The following is an 18,052-nucleotide window of genomic DNA, read 5'->3' on the forward strand; positions in this document are numbered from 1 at the left end:
GCGAGGTTGACTTATATACCAGAGAGACCAGCCATGCGTCACGGACAAGCATGAGCACACACCAGGCGCCAAGACTTCAGGGAGTAAAAGGTAAATTCGGAAGGGAGGGCAAGGACGCTTCCGGCGGTATCAGACGTCAGGCGTCGCTGGACGGAAACGAACGGGTAAAACAAGAGGGACTTGGGGGAAGGGGTGAGAGTCCAGGCCGAGCTGGGGTAGGGGGTCGAATGGGATCAGGTGGCGGCGAGGGACAAAGCGGAAATTGGCGACTACCTGTCAGACCCGTCATGGATTACCGGTGCAAAGGATAACCGCAGCCAATGGCAAAAATGACCGAGTTCGAGGATCTGCTCCCGCGCAGAAGCACATGGGAAGCCCAGAAGCCCGAGACCTGCTGCACGGAAGTCACTCTGGCCGACGCCAAATATGGGAGGCTGAGAGAGAAACAAGCACAAGGGTGGGAGAGGGCAGGGGTGGAAATAACCTTAGTGAGGCCATGATGTGGATCGCGAGAGACAACCGACCCGGACATGGTTGGCAGGCGCCCGTACGGCAGGAGATAGATACCTACAGACAACTAGCAAATTCACGGGGGGGACATGTATCGTCTGATCAGAAGGCCGCACAGCAAGTACATGCAGGGATGGCATATCCTCGGGGTACGTGAATGGCTCAATGGCTCAATGGCTTTCCCTGATCGACGTCGAGGGTGGCCAGCTTGTTTCGCAGCGTTTCGCTGGAGCCAAGCACGAGTGAGAGGATATTTTAGGTTGGGAGTTTGTAGCCGACGATGTGGGATGGTCACCTTTCCCCACGCCGGGGTGCGTACTGCATGCTACCATGGTGCAGGAGTAGTAGTAGTGTAAGTAGTGTAGGACAAGGGAACAGACTTGACACCCCCTTTTGGTGGTGCTAAGGGGCACGCCCGGACCCAGCCAACACAAGCGAGGCCTGATTTGGGTTGGCGAGGTCTGGATAAGATTTAGGCTTACTAGGTTCACCCATGTGAGCTCTGTGCCTAGCCAATCAATCTGAAGAGAGATGGATCAAGGGTCCTCAAGGGTTTGTGTCGAAGCCTGGCCTCTGGGCTTGGCGGTGTGTGGTTAAATGCACGAGCGCCGCAAGTTGTTGGAACATTTTGGCGGGCTTGTGGGAACACCCCTGGAATTCAAAGGAGCCGCACAAATTTCTGCGCGTTGTCATTGGTCCACCGGTGCCGGTCACGGTCCGAGCGGGGCCATGCAGGTCCGCAGAACGTCAGACCTTTCCCAGTCAGGGAAAGATCCCCATCCCAAACTGTCGCAGGTGTCAGATTTGAAGCAGGTCCGCCTCAACCGAAGTTCAGGGCATTGGCAAATAATTACTCCAGCGCCTTTTCAATCCCCCACGTCATCCCGCCACCAGGCTTCCCGATCCCGTGCTAAGTGCTGTACGAAGTCTCGCTTGGGGCCGCAGTCGTGGACACTTCGAGATTGCCAAGATCGGCTTCGTAGCAGTCATGTAACCGAGGACAGGCATAGGGACTTCGGAGTTTACGACAGACTCCACAGTACTATAGTAGATGTTATACAACGGCAAGTATTGATCTCGGACTTTCAGACTGTCCACCATCCCGTGTACCACAGTATTGCATTGTAATTGTATTGCGTCGCACTGGATGAACTAGATATCCCTTCTTTGCCGGTCTTCGATTCCCAGAACGATAATTAACATGCAAGATGGCCCCAACTCCAACCCAGTCTACTCCCTAGAGAAAAGAGAGAGAAAGAAAATATCTTGTGTGGATGGAGTTGCTAGTCATAGAGCCCGACCAACTAACAGCGGAAGCGACGGTATTGCCTCGAAACATGTGCGCCTGCTTAACCCATTTTGCTCCGTGTTTGCGCCTCTTTCCATAGCCCTTGCCAGCTCCCCCATCCAGATGGATACGGCCTGCGCTCTGACTGAACCAAGGATAATCCAGTTCGCTTGGTCGGTGCGGGCCAACCCTGGCGGGTCACTCAGGAGAACTCTGCTTTCCCCAAGTAAGCTCTATCCAACCCTCGCCTCGAGGGTTTAACGAGTGAAATCTGATAGGCGGGAGTCTGACGTCGGCGCTGCCGCAGCTGGTTGGGAGGCGGCAGCAGACGCAACGACGGCCGCTGTTTCTGTTGCCGCAGGAGCCTGGCTGGCGACCTGGCTGGCGACCGGGGCGGCAGACTGCTGCGTTCCGGCCGTGGCATTGGGATCAACCACGTTGGTCTGGCACTGTCTCTTGCTCAGGGCTTGGGTGGCGCGCCTGAGCTTCGTTCGCTTGATGGTCTTCTTGCGTTCGTCAACCGCACGCTTGAAGACGCCTGGGTGGTTGTTCATGTTAGCTATGTGCCGCAGAGCCCCGCCCACACTCTTCCCACACAGACAGGCATACCAATATTGAAGGTACTGAGGCGGTTCAAGCCGTTGAGGCCATTGAGGCCATTGAGACCATTAAGTCTGGTGAGACCATTAAGTCTGTTGAGACCGTTGAGACCATTGAGACCATTGAAGCCGTTGAGGCCGTTGAAGCCGTTAAGGCTATTGAGACCAAATCCTCCACCTATGAGGGTCTGGATATCGACGACATTCAGGAATCCCAGCTGCTGGAGTTGCATCAGTTGGGCGAGCTCGAGGAAGAGCTGGAGGCTCGAAGCACTGCCGAGGTTGGAAATGCTGTTTGAGTTGAACAGACCGCCCAAGCACAGCGCGTTCGTCATGGTCAGGATAGCGTTGATGACGTCGTTCTGATTTTGGAGGTTGACGCTGCCGAGATTAAGCCCGTCGATATTGAGATTTCCGCCAAAGTTGCCGAGGTCGAACTGGGGATCACTGATGTTGGTGGTGCTGAGTCCAGTCCCGTTGAATATGTTGGCAATGGACTCCAGCTGGTTGGAAGTACTTCCAGAGGCGGATTCTGAACTTGAGCTCTGTCGGCGGGCGAGTGGCGATGGGATATGGAAGGCCGACGCCAGGCCAGCGGTGAGGATGATCGTCGTCAGGCACTTCATGGTGACTTGGATCGAGCCGAATCAATCGGGCTAGTTTCTTAAGAAGATGAAGACAACAAGGGCAATTAAACAGGTCTAGACAGAGCACAGCTTGAAGACGTCAGTATCCGATTCAACATGCACGTTATAATGAAGCTGGACTCACCTCTTGAGGATACGTAGTGAACGAGTGAGAAGACAAACAGATCGAAACAAGCGCAGGAATTTCTAGCACACGGGAAGGGCAGGCAGCATGGTATGTTATATTTGATATATGGGAAGGTCAACCCCGATTTGCGATTGCAATGGGCCGGCCTCGATCCCCGACAAGCTTCGGTCAGTTTTCAGATGACGAACAAGGTGTCGCTGAAACTGTGCCGTGCCATCTTAAAAGGGAACAAGCTTAAAGGCAATGGAGAACCAGCAGGGATGTAACGTGTGGGATTCGTGTCCAAGGTGTGGTGTGCTATAACGGACAGGAACAATCAGTTAGGTGGTGCACCACCAGATGGGCGTTGGCTTAAACACACATGGGTTCTCCTGATCTTCTTGGGTCGAACGACTTGGAAACCGCCATGGTGGTCCCAGCCAAAAATGGCCCGAGATCGCCCGTACCCAGGTATTCATTCTGTAGCTCAATGTCGTCGTTGCTGGCGCCTATCCTCCAACCGTCGTTTCGTCATGCCAAGGAAGGCCTGGTGTTGCCATGCGGAGAAGGTCGTGGCTGATGAAGCATGATAGTGATTGCGCCAATGCGCCATCCAAATGTGGGAGATGCTGTTACAGAACTAACAGCTCCCACCAACTATGCAGCCAGTATAACTGACACCTCTCTCTAACACGCAAACTCGGATGATCGACCAGCACCATGCGGTGTCAAAACGCCAAGAGGATCGGAGGCAAAAATCCAGGCAATCAGTTCAGCGACTGACTGCCTCACCTCGTTCTCTTCGTATCCAGAAATGAACCGTTTTGGAGTGAGCCCTGCTCCAAAGTCATTCCTAGTTACACACCTGGCCCCCAAATAGACGGCTATGTCGTTATTTGGACTTGGCCCAGGTAATAATTAGCTGGAGAGCCAGTCGATTTCAAAGACAAGCCAGTAAGTGGCTGTCATCCGAGGTCTTAAACCTGCATGAGCAGGGGCAGTGTAACGTAGGTACGCCAAGTACGTATTCAGACATGCCGCGGGTGGAATTCTCCGATGCAAATTCTCGGCCCGGGTGCGGTGCGACTCATTTCGGCACTCCACTAGGGTTGGACGATCAACCTCCTCAAGGCCGCCTTCTGTTGTCCTTCTAGAAATCTGAAATTTTCTGTTTCAATGGTCTGGATAAATGCAGCGATCACCCAGCCTGTAGGCCAAGTCCTTACGGTGTTGCCCATCTAGATCGCAACATTCGTGTAGATCTGGGGAGTTTTCCCCAAGCAAGTCAATGCATTGATGATGATTTGATATCCCGAAGGCGATCAAGTCTTGTAGTGGCATGACAAAGCAAAGCAGCTGGAAAATCCAGAGAGCCGTACAATGTGACCACTGACTCCCCCATCCCATACCTTCAATCATGGATAAAAAGCAGGAAAATATGGCCGATGAGATATTCAACCAAAGCCACGATTCTCTGGCTAAACAGTTACGAAGACCTGTGTCGATGCCGAGAGCTCCATCATGCTTGGTATGATCGTATTAGAACCTTTTGTTACAACGGCACTAATCGTACATCGGTTCTTCGGCAGCTTCTCTCTATGACGTGTCCGCAGGGGGCTTGTTGCCATCCTCCTTTTTCTTCTTGAGGTTAAGAAGCTCGCCCACGACGCCACCAGGTTTGGGCACAGGGCATTCTCTCCTCGGCCTTGCAGAGCGGCGTGATTCCTCGTCTCCGGTGCTGCTCCCAAACTGCACTATGCCATCTCTCGTTTCCGTGATCTCGGGTTTCCGCCGCCGCCTCCTCTTCCCGGACCCCTCTGGCATCTCTCCATCGGCGTATGTCACTCGTGGTGCCGGACACGGGAGGACATGGGGTAGCGCAACGACGAAGAAGCTGGCCACGACCGTGGTTGCGAAGAGTGATGAGGTCATCCGCGACCTGGGGTGTAGATGCGGTGGTGGCATGATCTCACATGGGCGGCCGCATAATTCGGAGCTTGGAATTGAATTAGCTGACGGACGCGTAGAGTGCAGTACGCCTGAGGACTTACGAATTATTATCGTCGCGCACTAAATCCCATGTTGCAGGTCGCAATTGACTATGATGCCGCTCTTTTGAAGCCGATTGAGCGCCCCGCGTGAAGAAGTGGAATTATTTCATCACTTTTGGCCTGGTCTACTGGATAGAGCCATTGAGCTTCAGCTTAGGCGTGCTTAGGTAAGGCCAGTCAAGCCACCTTTTGCACAGACCCTTAATAAGAGTTGTCATACAGCCACAGGGGCAGCCACACCTGGAGTGTGTCCGCCTTGCAGCTGCCCCACCAAACCCAGGTACCCTGGCCCGATGCGCTAAATTTTAGCAACATGGCTTGGCAGTTGCTATCACCTCGCGCGTTTCTATCTCGAATGTCACGAATGTAACCATCCCACCTCGGGCGGAGCTAACATTTGGCGTCGCAAGCGTTCAGCAATCATCATCCCGCTACGGGGCACAAGAGCATGTTATGAGACTGCCTTCTATTCTTTTCTCCATCCCACTACAGGTCTTGGCTGCCAGGATACCCATCACTGAAGATCGCAGACGGGAATAGCAACAATGAGCAGCCTGGACAAGTTCGTGGCCACAAGACTATTTTTCCTTCTCCTTCGAGGCTAATAATGTGCGTTACGATAGGTCCATTGCTCAGCTTCGAGCATGCCGTCCGATTCCCGAGGCAGACGTCCGCGAGCTTTGTCACAAAGCAAGAGATATTCTTGTCGAGGAGGGGAACGTTGTGACGGTCACAGCACCCGTTACGGTATGAATGCAATCTAGGGACGGGCAATATGGCTGCTGTAATACTTAATGCTGTGGTCAGATATGCGGCGACATTCACGGCCAGTTCCACGACCTTATGGAACTCTTCCGCGTCGGTGGTGATGTACCTGATACGAATTATCTTTTCATGGGTAGGCCATCCTCACATATCCACCTGCACTGTATTCGGAGCTGACTGGCGTCCTGGACAGGCGACTTCGTCGACCGCGGCTTCTACTCTCTAGAAACCTTCCTCCTCCTGCTATGCTTGAAAGTCCGATATCCCGATCGCATGACCTTGATCCGTGGCAACCACGAGTCTCGCCAAATAACGACAGTCTATGGGTTTTACGACGAGTGTCTGAGGAAGTACGGCAGTACAAATGTATGGCGGTACTGCTGCGACATTTTCGATTACCTTCCGCTGGGAGCCATCGTCTACGGCGCATCAAATACCCTCTCCCCGGGCGACGAATCAACCTCGGCACAAGAGTATATCGACGAGGATATCGAAATCGAAGTGTGCAACGCTAATGGCGCGATCATGAGCCGCTTTCCTCGCCGGCAACAAGAGGAGCCCGCAGCATCGACGAGTCCCAGCACCGCACCCGTTTCAGCAGGCGGCAGTGGCGCGGGCCCTAGCAGTGGCAGCATAGGGAAGACGGGACCGCCCGGCTCCGGCGCATCAGGCTCCAGTGGCGGTTCGATAGGCAACCCGGCGGGGGCGGTCCTTTGTGTCCATGGCGGCCTCAGCCCGCTAATCGACACAGTGGACAAGATCCGCCTTTTGGATCGCAAACAAGAGGTTCCTCATGAGGGTGCCATGTGCGATCTACTCTGGTCTGATCCGGACGAGATTGATGGCTGGGGCCTGTCGCCACGAGGCGCTGGCTTCCTGTTCGGCGCTGATATTGTCAAAGTATTCAACCAGCGCAACGACCTCAGTCTGATAGCGAGAGCTCACCAGCTCGTGATGGAAGGATTTAAGGAAATGTTCGACGCGAGCATCGTGACTGTATGGTCGGCACCGAATTACTGCTACCGCTGCGGCAACGTCGCGGCGTTACTGGAGCTCTCGGAGGACCCAAGCGGGCTCGGCATCTTCGCGCGGAGCAATGGCGAGAGAGGCCGGAGCGCCGGGGTTCCGATTGACCAATATCTGGAGCCCATGGTCGGGCCAGCACGCCGGTACCGCGTGTTCCAGGCTGCGCCGCAGGACTCTCGCGGCATGCCCGCGAAGAAGCCCGTTGCAGACTACTTCCTGTAACACTAGTGTGCGTAGGGGGTACTAAATCATGGTTGCCGGTTTTTTTGGTCCTCTTTTTGGTTGCAGTTTTTACTCGTTTGTTTTTGGGTGTATGACTACTGCTGTTGCTCAGCGGGTTCAGGGGGCTATTTCATCCGCATGGCGTTGGTTCGAGGACAGCAAAGGATGAGAGTAGAAAATAATAGCGGTTATAATTACCACCTGTCTACTCTCCTCTCTTCATGAAGCACAATTTCTTCAAGGTTGCGATCCTGACCTTCATTTCCGTGCGTTGTTGATGTTGTGGAGAACTGGCTCTCTGGAGCCCGCTCAGGGGGCTAGTTGAAACAGCTAGGTAGGATGGCCAAGGGGCGTCGAATAGATTGCATTATCCAAAATTCGAAGTCTACCTGGGGATACACATGGCTGCTCACACGGCTGGGAATGAAAGCAAGTAAAGTAGTGGACGAGATACCCAAAAGCCAAACAAACGCCAACAAAGAAACGGAAAATGAAAATGAAAAGAAAAGGAAAGAGCCAATAGGGGGCGGGGCGCCCACAGGCTAGAAATACAACCAAGCAGAGGTCAGACAGATGACCACGCCCTCAGAAGAACAAATCGCACTCTAGATCACAGCCCAAGTAATTTCTTCCCCTTGCTGCGTCCCCGTCTCCTCCCCTTCGGTAAACCCCATCTTCGCCTTGGGCACAAACTTCTCAAGCATGGCGAGCGTGTCCCTGGTGTCGAGCAGATCCTTCACAGCCGCCAGCGCGGAGGTCATGCCCTCTGCGTCGTTCGTATACCCCAGGAACTCCGGGCTGGGGTCAATCGCCCTGGCGCTCTTGTCGAGCTCGTCGGCCTCGGCGGTCCACTTCGGCAGCTCGTCGCGCTCGACGTCCTTGCGCGCAAACGTGTCCTGCTTCTGCTCCAGCTTCTTCTGGGCCACGCCGAGGGCCTTCTTCGTCGCCCCCATCGCCACCCCCTCGGCGTACTTGGCCTCGAGCTCGTCGATCTCGCCCTGCAGCGCCTCCAGCTCCTGCGGCAGGCTGGCCTGCGCCTTGGCGACCTTGGCCCGGAAGGCGGCCGCGTTGGATGTGGCCTGATCCTTTTTCCGTATGTCGGACAGGAGCTTCTTCGCGCCGGGCACGAGGTCCTGGACCAGCTTGCTTAGCACCTTCAGGGCCTCCTCGTCATTTGCTGGGTCCGGGTTGTCGATGAGGGCTTGGAACAGGGCGCTGTACCGCTCGATCCACGGGGTTTCTTCCTCGTCGTCTTGGGCAGTGCCGGCGGCGTCCCCTTGCTCGCCTGCGCCCTCGCCTGCGCCTGCGCCCTCGCCTGCGCCTGCGCCTGCGCCCGCGCCCAAGGGCGGGTCCGACATCTCGACGTCGGCCCCGCCGCTGGCGGGCGGTTCCGCTGGTGGCGGACGGCTGAGGTCGGGGACGGGGGCGGGTCTGTCTAGCTCCCCTGGCTTCCCTGTCTCTGCGCTTTCCGCTTTCTGGTCATCGGCCACGCCCCCCATTGCGGTGTCGGTTCCCTGGGCGGCCGAAGGGTCGGGGGTTTTAGAGGGCGGTAGGATGTCGGGTGCGTCGCCGCGTGGTAGTATGGAGAGGGATATCTTTTTCTTGGCAGGGCTGCCGGGAGGGGGGGTTGATAGTGACCGCTTCGCGGGTGACTTGGGGGTCACAGTAGGTTGCGGTGCAGTTCCAGATGGTGTCTTGGGACGAAGTCCTAATTGTGAAAGGCCGAGGAGGATATCGGCTCCCAGGAGACCATCGGGACTTAAATAGGTTGAAGAGCCTGGTGCGCCGGAGGCCATCGACTGGTCTGGCGTGGTCGTTCCTCGGGTGGCTGGAACGTTCGACACGTCAGGGTCTTGTAAGGCAACATCCTGACTTTCGGTGGTCGCGGTCCCTGAGGTACCCTGGATCTGATTCTCCCACCTTCCAGCGTTTCTTTGAACACCTTGAATGTTAGTTTGAACTGCTGCATCGGATGTTCGATAAGCTTGATTGGCTGCCGCATTGACTGCTATGGCAACTGATTGAGTGAGTGCTTGAGCCACTGCTTGAGCAAGTGCCTGAGTGACTGCCTGAGTGGCTGCTTGAGATGCTGCTAGATCGGCTGGTGGATTGAGAGCTTGAGCGACTGCTTGAGTGACTGCTGGGGTGGCGATTGCTGCAGTAGCGACTGCTAGATATGCTGCTGGATCGTTCGCCCCAGGGAATGATTGAGAGACTGCCTGAGCGAGTGCCTGAGCGAGTGCCTGAGCGAGTGCCTGAGCGAGTGCTTGGGAGAGTGCTTGAGTTGCTGCAGGGGTAGTAGTTGCTGGTCGGAATCTTGGAGCAAATGGCGACGGCCTGCCCAGTATCTTCCTCATCGCGGCGGCTCTCTCCTGATAGTAGTCGCGTGCTCCTTCCAGGATAGCTTCCCCCGCCCGCTCTATGCATGTCGTGTAGTCCTCCGCGAGGTCGCCTTTCTGAGATCTGGGGGATTCGAGCAAGGCTTCACATTGCCTCAGATACTCCAGCAGCTGGTCCATCTGATGGCCGCATACTCTGAACAAGTGTCTCGCCTGGTCGTTTCGCAGGCACTCCACGTCGCTTGTACCATCCCCCAACTGGGCATCCTGCCGAATGCGCTCTGTGCGGGTTGCCACTTGGTGAATATACCGGACAATATCGTTCTTGTCGATGTGGTCCTTGACAGCCCTGTGGTCTGCTCGTTGAATGCGTCTTCTAATCCACCGGAGAGTTTTCTTGACGACAATTGCGCAGATCCCAAGAGCCCTCAGGGTGGGATCGTTTATATCCTTTACAAGAAGTTTCTTCTCGACAGTGTTAGCCATGGTTGGAACGTTGCACTGGACTTCCTAGCTCGATGTTTCGTTAGAAGCTTCATCATGCGCAGTCCAGGATGGATTTCTTACCAGATTCTCTTCTTGGCTTGCCTTTCAAACTCTCTTCTGCAAACTTTACGTTGGCAGAGGCCAGGAAGTCTCGAATTTCACGGGGGAAGGAACACGGGGGGGATATGGAGTGATTAAACAAAGGAGTCGAGGACCCCCTTTGTCGCTCGAGGACGATTTCTGGTTTCGGCAAGTCAATGTAATATATTTTCATTCTGGCCGGATGCGGTTTATGAAAGACTAGTACAGATCATCAACGAGGATGACCTGCTGAATAGAATTGTGGGAGGGAGCAAGTCATTGACAGAGGTTGTTGACTAACTGCAACAACACGTCCACGCCAATTCCAGCGATAGATGTTTGCAGCAATTAAAATCCCACCATGGCGCATGTCCAGTCGCCAACAAAGCTCCAACGTGGTCCCCCTATACGGCATGGCATCTTGTCATGGGTGGTTTCTGGAAAGAAGGAGAACGCCTTGTCCTCACAAGGTAATGGGAGCAGATGAGCAGATACGATTCATAAGCACTTACCTAGATCAAACGCCATCCCGGCTTTGCTTCCAAGAGTATGCAGCCACACCTACCATTTCACAGACTGCACGCTGGCCGTGGTCTCCGTAAAGCTCATCGAATGTATGTCTTCGACATAAGGTTTCAGTTCCAAGACCTTGGCCAAGTCAACCGGACTTCAGGTCACAAACCATCAGTCCCGAGCCTGCTCAAGGTCCCTTACGTTGGACTCCCACAGGGTGTCAGCACAGCGCGAGTAGGTTTCCAGGCGGCATTCCTTACATTGCGTAGTTATCCGGCCTCCCTCAGGTATGGTCCGCGGGATAGTGTGGATGGTTGTCTTGACCACTGGTCGAGCTGGGATGGACTGGTCACAGAGCTTGTATTTCAGGTCCAGTCAACAAAACGGACAGTTCTTATGTCTCCGCAGCCATTCCTGGAGGCACCGATACCTAGCAATATGACCACAAGGGAGGATCGCGGCCGTGTTGTCGTTTAGCTCATGATCGCCGGACCGGAATTGTAGCCTCGACACTAGGCAAATCTCGCACACCAGGTCTTTCGGCTGATCAACTAGAAAGGTGATCTTGGGACAGGGGACGTAAGACCCTTTCTACACCACAGATTCGATTAGTGCTTCTTGCATGGCATTGTAATGGTGTAGGGCAGATAGATCCCGGGAATGCGTTGGTTCTAAGAGTTCTAAGCCTTAAGGACAGTAAGCGGCTGCCATTTTCCTCGAATAAGCGACGGTATTTATCATGGCCAGTTCTGGTTGGGGAACAAGCCATTGTCGCTTCAGAAGGTATTGCCCTCCTTTCTCTGGCCAAGAATTAATCCCCAATTTGCGCAAAGTACCAGGAACAACCGGATTGTCAAAGACGATAGGTGTGCGACGACAAATGGGATGTTCGACTGTGGTCAACCTCGAGGATCAACGGATCATCAACGGATACTCTTATCGAAACATGAGACACCGTGGCATCTCTAGCTGGACGCAGCAATTCAAGATGACTGGTCATGCAGACAGCATTGTATTTCCCTGCCAAACTCCGTGGTTATGTACAAAGATGTAGAAAGGTCGACGGCTTATTGGGGCTTTTCCCGTAACGCCTCCTCCTTCTGTGCCCGCTCATACTCGATAATCTGTTTGCTCCAGCTATGATCGGTCAGTTTATCCCTCCTAAACAAGAGCTAAGAATGTGGATTTAAGGAGTATTCTCGTACTATCTGCTCGGGAAGAACCTCCCCGGCTCCGGCATCTTATGTCGAAATTCGCGTTCCGCGCTCACTTTCCACACCAACGCAGTGATTCCGAACATAGCGAGGCCAATGATCGCCGTGTTGGCTTTCCAATTGGCTGGCTGAGCGTACCAGCCACCGGACGGTGACCAGATGTGCTTGGGATAGCTAAGAACGCATCAGAAGGAAGTTCAAGATGCCAGTGGACGCTGAAGCCGACTTACGGGACTCGAGGACCGCCACCCTAGTCACAATGTCAGAAAGCACACAAAGTCAATTGGGGTGAGCACACATACCATTGCGACAAATGTTGGCGAGCGAGACTGAAGTTTTCAGAAGCGGCTCTATCCTTAAGCCTTTGAAGCTGGAGTTCGATGGTGGTGCAATTCCCGGGCTTGCGACTGGGCGAGAGGCTTCCAGCGCCGGAGAACGGACCAAGGTTGTTCCACTAATCCATGTGACGGGGATGCGCCATTATGTCAGCGGGCACAGGCTTTTGGGGAACGAACCCCTGCTAGGTACTCACACGACTCGAGCTTCAAGGGGAAGAACTTTTTTTGCGCGGCAGAGCCGTCACGACAGGACGCGACGAACAACTGACGACGCTGCAACACGCTGTGCAGAGAGAAGTGCAGGCCCGAAAGCAACCCAATTCAGTAGGGCTCAGCACATACGATCTGCCTGCCCATGAAGAGGCTACGCTTCGAAAAATGGTCGGGCCAATTGCTCGGGGCTCGGCCAGGAGCAGCATCTGCTTCAGCAAGTTGTTCTAAGCCCTTCAGAACCCACCACCTGTTCTCGTCACAGCGTAGCCAATGGACGCTGGCAGCGGCGGAAACTCCTCATGGGGAGGGAGGAGAGGAATCGGCTTCACACAGATTTCCACCCCTCGATCCCGGGTCTGCGGGCCTGACCGCCACGTTCCCATCACCACCTCCAGAACGGGCACTGAGCTCAGCAAAGCTTGCTGCCCTGCACGCCCGATTAGCCCTTTCCGAAAAAATACCACTCCAGACGCTTGCCAGGGCACTAATTGACGCAACCGCCGACGAGAACCCGCGGTTCAACAACTCCAACCTCTCGTTCCTCGGCCAGACGCTCATCAACTACCACATATCAGAATGGCTCATGTGCCGGTACCCTCGCCTTCCGATGAGCATCATGTACGCCGCCATGTCGGCCTACGGCGGGGTGAAGCCCCTACACCAAATCGCACGGCAGTGGGGAGTTGAGAGCGCCGCCGCACCCGGCGGCGAGGTCGACGCAGGCCTGCTCCAGTTCTCGACGCGGAAGCCGGGGATTACCAACACGGGATTCGGCTACCGGCGGACGGAGGCCGCGTACCTCGAGAAGTTCAAATGGAGACGCGGAATCAACAGCCGGGTTGTCCTGGACGACGACTTCGGCGATGTGGTCAACGAGGTGCTCCCCGAGGAAGAGGGACAAGACGGTGCGGCCGAGGTCTCGGAGGACGGGCCCCTGAAGCCGTACGGCACGCCCGAGACCCGGCAGGTGGCCGAGAACGCGCACGCGCAGTTCGTCCGGGCCGTCGTGGGCGCGACGTACGCGCACTGCGGCCGCGAGGCGGTCAAGTCGTTTGTGCGGTCGCACGTGCTCGCGCGCCAGCTCGACCTGTCGTCGCTCTTCAGCTTCAAGCTGCCGACGCGCGAGCTGGCCCAGCTGTGCGCGCGCGAGGAGTTTGAGCGGCCCGTCGCGCGCCTGCTCTCCGAGACGGGCCGCCGCTCCCGCACCCCCGTCTTCGTCGTCGGCATCTACAGCGGCAAGGACAAGCTCGGCGAGGGCGCCGGCCCGAACCTCGACTCCGCCCGCTGGAAGGCCGCCATGAACTCCCTCAAGGCGTGGTACCTCTACAGCCCCGGCGAGAACGTGCGGGTGCCGAGTGACATGCTCGCCGAGGATGCCAAGTCTTGGGAGCCGGTGTACATCGACATAGGGGAGGTCGTCTAAATCACCATTCCTTTGGTGTTGGCAGGGACGGTGATCGAGTCGTGTCAGGGCGGTGGGGGGTGTTGTACGAGTGTGGGTTTTGCGTATCCGGTGTCGATGAGGATTTGCGGAGACTCCAAAACTTCCTCTTCGAGGAGATTGTACATTTGTAGCGGGCATTGCATAGGATATGGGTTTCCGGCATCACTGGAAAGCTAGTCGAGGATCCGGGGGCATGTCACTGACTGTATAGTATTACAACAAGAACAAGGGTTATATACTTGTAGAACAATGGCTCGGCCTTTCCTCGAAGCGGCGAGTCGATATTGGACAGGACTACCTATCTACCTATTCATTATGTCGCAAATTAGAATTCCCCATGCGCCTGAAAGGGCATTCATGATACGGCACAATCCATGTCCTTCTCTAGACTTGTTAGACACACACGTATACCTACATCATCTAAGTGACAGAAACGACAACAGGACTCGGCCTAACTGAAGTGGTCACCTTCCCCCAGTTTGCCGACCGTACCGAGCCTCACCGACCTCCGGTACCGCTCCTCCTTTGTCCGCTTCTTCTCCCCCAGGCGCCTCCTCCTCTTCCTCTCGTAGACGGCCCGCACGGTGGCCCTTATCTGCTCCCTCGCCTCGTCGTAGTTTGCGCGGGCGAGGTCGACGACCCGGTCGACCTGCTCCGGCTTGTAGACAAAGTTCCACGTGCTCATGTAGTCGCTCGTGGCCGGGTCGACACCGGGGACCCGGTCGTTGGCCAGGAAGGGGCAGTAGACGACCGTCAGGCCCGCGTCCGGCTCCATCAGCCGCCACGAGGTCGCGTCGTCGACGGCCTTGGAAAGGGGGTCGGGAGGCTCCGAGCTGCGCTCCTGCGTCGAGCCGACCCACACGGTACAGTAGCCCAGCTCGCCGGCCGTCCCTTCGCCTTGTCTGTACCTGTGCTCCCTCGGGTCTGTCTTCTGCTCGCCCGTCGAGCCGGATTCGATGCGCCGGGCGGCCTGGTCGACCTTTGCCTCCGTGAGCTTGTCTTCGGCCTGGGTGGTCGAGGAGGCTTGCGCCTCTTCCAATTCCTTGGCCGTCTTCCTCACCGGATCGCTGGTCTTCGGCCAGCCGATGCCCACCGGCCAGCCCTTGATCTTCCGCTGGCGGGCATAGCCGTCCGCCACCGAGAGCCAGTTGTCCGTCTTGATGTCGGCAGACGCGTCGAACGCGATGACGACGTCGACGTCTCTCCCGGGCCGGAGGAGAGGATAGATGGGGATGTTGTTCGACATGCCCGCATCCATCAGCTGTATGTACTCGCTCTCGTAGATGCTCCTCGGCGTGGTCTCGGGAAGCTTCCCCTTCATCCCGTAGGCGAAGTTGGCAAGCGTGGCCGGGTTGATGGGATGGACCTTGCTCAGGTCTTCGTTGTGCCCGTAGATCATCTCGTCCACGGCGCTGAAGCCACTAAGGCTGAGAACGAGCGGCCGGATCTCCCGGTAGTAGTGGCTGAGGGTCGCGCAGAATGCGCTCCCAAAGGTCCCAAAGAGAAACGGCATCCGGATCTCAGGGAGATGCAATCCATCTGCTGCAGGAACGTCGGCGCCGTCCTTGAACTTCCTCCCCATGGCCCAGGTTGGGATGCCGGCGGAGAATTCCTCGCAGAAGAACTCGTAGGGCGTGACCTCGAACCACTGGAACCAGGCTTCTTGTTTCGCTTTTCGTTTCGCATCCTCAGAAGCCCGGCCGCCCGCCTCCAGCACAGCACCGTCGACGTCCTGGATTTCATGCCGGACAGCTGTGTAGATGGGTAGAGGATTCTGGCCGTATCGGATATACTCCCGCTGGTTTGAGAGCTTGAAGTCCTTCTCGTTGACTTCCAGCTCGCCCTTGGGGACTAGGAGTCGTGCTGCAAGGAGAAGGCCATAGACGTCAACTAGGCCGAAGACCGCCTTTGGGTCTCCCTTGAGCTTCTCAACAATCCCGTTCAAGAGATATTTGTTTGTTGGGGCAGAGATGACGGACGAGAAGGCAACGGGGGGGTAAGCTATATGGACCCCTAATCGCGCCTTCAGATGGTCGATGGCACGATTCAAGTCCCGCCCCGTGATAGTCGAGAAGTAGAGGGCTTGTAGCCAGCACGACCCACTGACGCCCGAGAGGTAGGTGGCGCAGTCAAACAAGCCGTCCTCGGCCGTGGCGAGCAGCGATCCAGTGCCGGCAACCATGGCACGCAAGCCGCCCCCAGAGCCACACATGGCAATGACGGGGACGTCGTCCGGGTGGACGTCCTTCTCCTCCAGGCCGAGATACTTTGCCAGGGCCATTGCAGCAACCCTTTTCCTGCGCGCGAGGAACTCCTTCTCCTCATTGCACAGATCCTCAGACACCCGCACCTTTGCTGAATAGCGGGTCTCGGGATTGATGAACGGATCGTGAGCTTCCTTCCAAATCTCGTCAGCAAGCGAGCCGGGAGCCATGGATAGCTCCCGCTGCAGCCTCCGGACGTAGCCGGGGATGAGTTTGGACCATTCCGGCAGGATGAGATCGACGACCTTGTCAGAAAGCTTGCTCCACTCTACGTCGGTTGTGAAGGAGATCTTCTCAAAGCTGTCGGCGAATTTGAGCCACGCGCGTCCTTCGCCCCTCCTAGCATCCTCCTCCTTGCTTTGCCCCTGGCCAGCTTGTTGACTTTTCCCCTTTTTCACCTGGGACGCGAGGTGCTGAGATCCATCAGCGGGATAGAGCAAATAGACGACGAGGGTGCCAATAATTATCACCGCTGGCACAGCCGAGGCTAGTTTCCTAGGTTTTGGCTCGGGCTGTGAGAAAAATAGGGAGCGAAACTGTTGGCCAGGTGAGGTTCCTGCCGGTTGTTTGACGAAACCACTTCTCGATACCTTCGCCAATCCCAGCAACCGCGTGCAGTTTGGCAATTGGGACAGCTTCCGAAGAGGAGCTGTTGAGCGGTTCATCATTAGTCACGCGCCAGACCTGGTGGAGTCAAAGGCACATGGTGGCGACGTTAGGCCAGGCGCCCTTCTGAAATGACTTGAGACGGCTGCTTGGCCCCTGATAACTTGCATCGACGACTTGTGGATTTCTTGTTGTGCTGTTTAACGCCAAGACATCGACGGTTTTCGACCACTTGTTGGGGGAAAAGAGGGCATGTGTTAGCCGAGAACATGTCTTAGGAGGAAACCGGGAAGCAACCGATAGTGAGCGAAAAAAGCAATGACGTCTATGAGTATCGACTTTGGATACCGTCGCAAACTCCAAGCAATTAAGGGTCCAACTCGCTTCACGAGTGTACTATTTACCACAGGGACACCGACATCTATCAAGACTGCAGCCATGAAACCACCTACCTGAAAATGCACCATGTGTAGGTAGGTAGGAAAGAAAGCAATGCCCTCAGCAACTTACCTATGTACCTTAGGTACCAATTGAAAAGTTACGAACATACATACGCAGTACTACAACAACTTGAAGACAGTCTGCAATCTATCCTTCTTCAGCGTCTGTGGTCAGAGTCTTACTAGGTAGGTATATAGAGATATCAAGATGAACAGATGGTTGGACAGTGGCTGGACACTGTTACGGAGCCAACGCTCTTTCTTGGTCTGCCGGCCGGCATATCAGACCAGCCTATGTGGAGAGGCCACATGCGGGCCACGGGCTGGGAGGAGGCCGGGAGCCAGACCTCCAGCTACGACGGATAGACCTGCGGATATATCATATGTCGCTACCGTTACAGACTTATCGGCACGGTACACATTGAAGGCAGCACCAATGACTGACAACCTGGACGATGCAAGATGGTAGCATCGGAACTGGGAGAGCCAAGGCGGAACGGAGTCTTTGAGTCCTGATCCTCCACATTCCTGGCCAGTGCAGGCTTAATTCTGCAGCCACACGGGCATTTTCCCAGGGCCATTGCGAGTCGATTCACCAGTCGATGCTTTCCATGCCTTTTTCCGGATCATCGTGGGCGATGATACCTTGGCTACCTAGCCGTTGAAAGGCCCTTCAGTATGCGTAGGTCCCTCACTGCGGCACCCAGCTGTCATTGTTTCAGCCATTGAATATTTCCTTGAATATGCACAGTGGCCGGCCAAAAGCTCGTCTTAGCACCAACGACATTATTCGTTGGGCTGGGAGACGGAATGGAATGAATGGTGGAGAGATCTATCAAGAGCGCGTCTCGGTATACGCAGAGCGCCCATTTAATCTGCACTTGGATTGCGGTATAGGGA

General features: G+C 55.6%; 8 protein-coding genes across 8 annotated transcripts; 2 read left to right on the top strand and 6 right to left on the bottom strand.

The window, feature by feature from the left end:
* Nucleotides 1–1,846: 1,846 nt before the first annotated feature.
* On the bottom strand, nucleotides 1,847–3,278 carry QBC33DRAFT_90798 (uncharacterized protein). Its single transcript, XM_060433176.1, has 3 exons — nucleotides 3,169–3,278; nucleotides 2,408–3,113; nucleotides 1,847–2,336 (listed from the first exon to the last, which is right to left on the bottom strand). Exons 2-3 carry the CDS (start codon nucleotides 3,021–3,023, stop codon nucleotides 2,056–2,058), a joined length of 897 nt encoding a protein of 298 aa, XP_060283048.1. The 5' UTR covers nucleotides 3,024–3,113; nucleotides 3,169–3,278; the 3' UTR covers nucleotides 1,847–2,055.
* An 832-nt stretch (nucleotides 3,279–4,110) lies between these two features.
* On the bottom strand, nucleotides 4,111–4,838 carry QBC33DRAFT_540368 (uncharacterized protein). Its single transcript, XM_060428055.1, has 2 exons — nucleotides 4,740–4,838; nucleotides 4,111–4,678 (listed from the first exon to the last, which is right to left on the bottom strand). Exon 2 carries the CDS (start codon nucleotides 4,567–4,569, stop codon nucleotides 4,324–4,326), a length of 246 nt encoding a protein of 81 aa, XP_060283049.1. The 5' UTR covers nucleotides 4,570–4,678; nucleotides 4,740–4,838; the 3' UTR covers nucleotides 4,111–4,323.
* QBC33DRAFT_90757 (uncharacterized protein) lies at nucleotides 4,658–5,325 on the bottom strand. The gene is made up of 2 exons (XM_060433175.1): nucleotides 5,202–5,325; nucleotides 4,658–5,146 (listed from the first exon to the last, which is right to left on the bottom strand). The coding sequence occupies exon 2, from the start codon at nucleotides 5,113–5,115 to the stop codon at nucleotides 4,747–4,749; it is 369 nt and encodes a 122-aa protein (XP_060283050.1). The 5' UTR covers nucleotides 5,116–5,146; nucleotides 5,202–5,325; the 3' UTR covers nucleotides 4,658–4,746.
* Nucleotides 5,326–5,458: 133 nt separating this feature from the next.
* QBC33DRAFT_90754 (serine/threonine-protein phosphatase PP-X isozyme 2) lies at nucleotides 5,459–7,565 on the top strand. The gene is made up of 4 exons (XM_060433174.1): nucleotides 5,459–5,763; nucleotides 5,825–5,948; nucleotides 6,009–6,099; nucleotides 6,160–7,565. The coding sequence occupies exons 1-4, from the start codon at nucleotides 5,747–5,749 to the stop codon at nucleotides 7,212–7,214; spliced, it is 1,287 nt and encodes a 428-aa protein (XP_060283051.1). The 5' UTR covers nucleotides 5,459–5,746; the 3' UTR covers nucleotides 7,215–7,565.
* QBC33DRAFT_620119 (uncharacterized protein) lies at nucleotides 7,463–10,235 on the bottom strand. Its single transcript, XM_060432762.1, has 2 exons — nucleotides 10,121–10,235; nucleotides 7,463–10,063 (listed from the first exon to the last, which is right to left on the bottom strand). The coding sequence occupies exon 2, from the start codon at nucleotides 10,037–10,039 to the stop codon at nucleotides 7,820–7,822; it is 2,220 nt and encodes a 739-aa protein (XP_060283052.1). The 5' UTR covers nucleotides 10,040–10,063; nucleotides 10,121–10,235; the 3' UTR covers nucleotides 7,463–7,819.
* A 1,465-nt stretch (nucleotides 10,236–11,700) lies between these two features.
* On the bottom strand, nucleotides 11,701–12,152 carry QBC33DRAFT_559566 (uncharacterized protein; the record flags this gene model as incomplete). Its single annotated transcript, XM_060429984.1, has 4 exons — nucleotides 11,701–11,770; nucleotides 11,857–12,021; nucleotides 12,078–12,097; nucleotides 12,150–12,152. 4 exons carry the CDS (start codon nucleotides 12,150–12,152, stop codon nucleotides 11,701–11,703), a joined length of 258 nt encoding a protein of 85 aa, XP_060283053.1.
* A 388-nt stretch (nucleotides 12,153–12,540) lies between these two features.
* Nucleotides 12,541–13,821, top strand: QBC33DRAFT_578645 (ribonuclease III; the record flags this gene model as incomplete). Its single annotated transcript, XM_060431082.1, has 1 exon — nucleotides 12,541–13,821. The coding sequence occupies one exon, from the start codon at nucleotides 12,541–12,543 to the stop codon at nucleotides 13,819–13,821; it is 1,281 nt and encodes a 426-aa protein (XP_060283054.1).
* Nucleotides 13,822–14,068: 247 nt separating this feature from the next.
* QBC33DRAFT_540387 (acyl transferase/acyl hydrolase/lysophospholipase) lies at nucleotides 14,069–17,088 on the bottom strand. Its single transcript, XM_060428056.1, has one exon. The coding sequence runs from the start codon at nucleotides 16,772–16,774 to the stop codon at nucleotides 14,294–14,296; it is 2,481 nt and encodes an 826-aa protein (XP_060283055.1). The 5' UTR covers nucleotides 16,775–17,088; the 3' UTR covers nucleotides 14,069–14,293.
* Between the last annotated feature and the right edge of the window lie 964 nt (nucleotides 17,089–18,052).

This window comes from Phialemonium atrogriseum (assembly GCF_030411735.1).
Source record: "Phialemonium atrogriseum strain 8032-3 unplaced genomic scaffold QBC33scaffold_14, whole genome shotgun sequence".
Lineage (NCBI taxonomy): Eukaryota > Fungi > Ascomycota > Sordariomycetes > Cephalothecales > Cephalothecaceae > Phialemonium > Phialemonium atrogriseum.